The following is a 3,802-nucleotide window of genomic DNA, read 5'->3' on the forward strand; positions in this document are numbered from 1 at the left end:
TCATCCTCTTCTCTGAAATACAACTTGTTTCCAATTCCTACAATTCGAATGAGACAGAGACCACAGACAATATCCTTTTGCTCCGGCCACTTTTCAAATCCTAACATTCCAACTGTGCCTTGCTGAAACTTAAATCTGCAAAAGGGACTCCTCTCCACTCTACTGGAGTCCAGATCCATCCCCGCTACTCATGCACCATCTAACACTCGGCCCAGCACACACTTCTGGGGGCTCTGGTTCTAAGAAGTCAGCCACTTCGACAAGAGGGTGGGCGTGAGCGTGAGGAGGAGGAGGAGGACGCAGGGAGGGCTGTTGAGCAATTCAGAACTAGTTCCCTTCGAGGTCCACTAGCCCTCCAGCTCTTTTTTTCCTATTGAAAAGCCGGGAGAATCGGGAGGACGGGCCCCATGTCCCTACAACGCCCCCCAGCGCGGAGCAGAGGTCATGGAGATGTCAACGCAGCCCATCCGCTCGAGGGAGCTGCGAGTCGGCCGCTCTTCCCCCTGCCCTCCACGCAGGAAGCCTCTTTGCTGTCCCGCCCCGCCATAAACTGGGGTTAACCCTAACGCCCCCCACCCCCAGCAAACCAAAAACCTATACCCGTGCTCGGAGCCTCAGTGTGTCACACGTAAAATGAGGAGGTCCCTTTTCGTTCTCATATGTGAGTGCTTTTATTCTCACATCCCCTAAAAGCCTATCAGCTGCTCCCCTACTCTATCTGCCCTGGCAGGAGACGCCCCTATGAATCCTCCAATCTCCTCTCTCTTCATCCTCCCACGTCAGTCTTTCTGGAACCTAAACACGCTTGCCCACCAAGTGCCCACAGCTCGTCATCCATATCCCATTCCTCCTTTAACCAAATGAAAGCGTTTTTAAATAGTTTACTATTTGATACAGCTCCTAAGAAGCTTTGCCAAGAGACGTCCGGCAGCACCAAAGGGCTAACTGCTTTCCCCAGGATTCTGACCCCCATTAACTAATTCCTCGGATCCCGACGTCCGGGAGCTAGGAGGCCGGGCAGCGCCCGTTGCGGTGCGCGCGCGCGCGCGTCGGGGCGGGGGTGGGGTGCAGCCGCAAGGACCCGGGCGGGGGCGGTCGCCTTGGTCTCCCCACCGGCCCCCGGCGCCCCCGGCCCCTAATGAGCCGCTGAAAGGGAGCGGGCTCCGGTGCGCGTGGCTCGCAGGCCTCCCGGAGTCCCGGGCGCCCTGATTGGCCAGCTGCGCCTCGCGACCTCCATTCATTAATAAATTAGCGGCACGCTCCAGCCGAGCGCGAGCCACCAATCACAATGGGCAGCGGCGGCGACAACAGCCGCAGCTTGAGCCGGTGCAGCCGCCACCGCTTCAGCACTCCGACCGCAGCCTCGAGCTCCGGCAGGAGCTTTAGAACCATTTTATGCTGATTAGATAAAGGGGGAGAAGAGAGGTGGGGGCGATGGGAGGAGGAGGATGGATGGCAGGGCCAGGGGAGGGGGGAAGTGGGTGAAGAAAGAGAAAGAAATGAATGATGATAATGCAATGAAAAGAGTAAGCCGGGGAGGGAAAAGCGGGGGAGAAGGGGGGCCGGCACAGGGGGAGGAGGCGGCGGCGGCCGCGGATGGGGGGAGATGGGGGCCCCGGGGGCAGATCTGATTGTTTTCTTGGTGGTATATAAGGGGTTTTAAGGAGAGTCGTGTGCCAGACACGCAGCCACTGAACCACAAGCAGCTTCGCTTTAACTGGAGTGCCTGGGAGTCGCGTGCCAGGAGCCGCACGGCCGGGGACTGACTGACAGACAGACACGCACCACCAGCACAACACACGAGACCCGGGCGGGTCGCCGCGGCCGCCGGGGCTCTTGGCAAACTCGCACGACGGAGAGGTCCCCCGCGGAGCCGCGCCGCAGTAGCCCTAGGCCCGCTGCTTCCAAGGCAGCAGAAGGGGCAGCACTGCGCTCCGGGCTGCTCGGAGAATCGCAGCACACGCCAAAGTAATAGCGACGCCGAGGCACATTTAGAGAGAGAACCAAGTAAGTATCCGCGCGGCGGCTTCCAACTTGGAAGGGTGTTTCCCGCACTCCGCCCCACCACGCCCGAACGCCCTTCGCTCGCGCTGAATCTTTGTCACGGGGGCCGCAGCCCTTTCCGGGGCGGGAACACAGCCGTCAGGGCGGCCCGTACAGTTCGGGACTCAGTTGGCTGGCGACGGGGTCACAAGGGGCGCTCCTGAGCTTGGGGAGCACTGGAGGGGTTTCCTCCCCAATTTACCTTCCTCCTTGGCGCCGTTCCGAGGGGGTCTTCTCGGGTGCGCGCAGCAGTACATCCCGGTGACACCAAGAACATGCCTCTGCTTCTATACTGACACCGCGTTTGGTTCTTTCTCCCTCTCTGCTCTCTTCTCCAGGATGTTCGTCAAATCTGAGACCTTGGAGTTGAAGGAGGAAGAGGACGTGCTGGTGCTGCTCGGCTCGGCCTCCCCCGCCTCGGCGGCTCTCACCCCCCTATCTTCCAGCGCCGACGAGGAGGAAGAGGAGGAGCTGGGCGCGTCGGGCGAGGCGCGACGGCAGCGTGGGGCCGAGGCCGGGGCCGGGGCGCGGGCTGGCTCGCCGGGAGGGGCCGAGGGCTGCCGGCCAGCGCGGCTGCTGGGTCTGGTGCACGAGTGCAAGCGGCGCCCCTCCAGGGCGCGGGCCGTTTCTCGCGGAGCCAAGACGGCCGAGACGGTGCAGCGCATCAAGAAGACCCGTAGATTGAAGGCCAACAACCGCGAGCGCAACCGCATGCACAACCTCAACGCGGCGCTGGACGCGCTGCGTGAGGTGCTCCCCACGTTCCCCGAGGACGCCAAGCTCACCAAGATCGAGACCCTGCGTTTCGCCCATAACTACATATGGGCGCTCACCGAGACACTGCGCCTGGCTGACCACTGCGGCGGCGGCGGCGGCGGCCTGCCGGGGGCGCTCTTCTCCGAGGCCGTCTTGCTGAGCCCCGGAGGCTCTAGTGCCGCCCTGGGCAACAGCGGAGATAGCCCTTCGCCTGCCTCCACGTGGAGCTGCACGAACAGCCCCGCGCCGTCTTCCTCCGCCTCCTCCAACTCCACCTCTCCCTACAGCTGCACTTTATCTCCTGCCAGCCCGGCGGGTTCAGACATGGACTATTGGCAGTCCCCACCTCCCGACAAGCACCGCTACGCACCTCACCTGCCCATAGTCAGGGACTGTATCTAGAGCCGCCATCTCTGCTACCCACGCGAGGCCTTAGTGGCTACCCTTTCCTGTCCCCGTTCAAGCCCTCCTCCCACCCCTCTCCTGACCCCGCTTTCCATGCCCCAGAAACCATCTCACTACTCAGAGCAGGTGTAGCCGTTATGATTCCTCGGTTTGTTGCCTTCCTTGGCGAAGGGCTTCCTTCATTCAGACGGGCTCTCTAATTTATTGGTGTGATGGAGCTTATTGTCAAAGAGGATGGTAGAGTCTGGGGGGCACTTCTTAAGGCTAAAAAGATGCTGGGAAGAGATGAAGGTGGCATGTCTAAAGAGTTTGCAGAGCGGACTGACGCTCCTCCCCTCTCGGTGCAGTGCGTGTGAATCTCCCAGGGGGAATGCAACTGGTTCCTGTGATCTCTTCACCTTTGCTTCTATGTAGAGATGTTAATGTCGAGTAGAAAGAAATGTATCTTAGCATCTGAATGATTTTACCGGTAATAATATTATCCACAGATTTGCAATGGCTGGCATCTGCTTTATTCCCAGTGCTGTCTGCGGGCTGTGGGAATTTCACCTGTCAAACCAAACTTTCCCTCTCTGATGTGCACTTTGTTCTGTTTCCC

The 3,802-nt window shown here is 60.2% G+C and overlaps 1 protein-coding gene across 1 annotated transcript; it reads left to right on the top strand.

The window, feature by feature from the left end:
• Window positions 1–2,382: 2,382 nt before the first annotated feature.
• On the top strand, window positions 2,383–3,201 carry NEUROG2 (neurogenin 2). The gene has a single exon (XM_061191145.1). The coding sequence runs from the start codon at window positions 2,383–2,385 to the stop codon at window positions 3,199–3,201; it is 819 nt and encodes a 272-aa protein (XP_061047128.1).
• Window positions 3,202–3,802: the final 601 nt, after the last annotated feature.

Source organism: Eubalaena glacialis, chromosome 5, assembly GCF_028564815.1.
Source record: "Eubalaena glacialis isolate mEubGla1 chromosome 5, mEubGla1.1.hap2.+ XY, whole genome shotgun sequence".
Taxonomy (NCBI): domain Eukaryota; kingdom Metazoa; phylum Chordata; class Mammalia; order Artiodactyla; family Balaenidae; genus Eubalaena; species Eubalaena glacialis.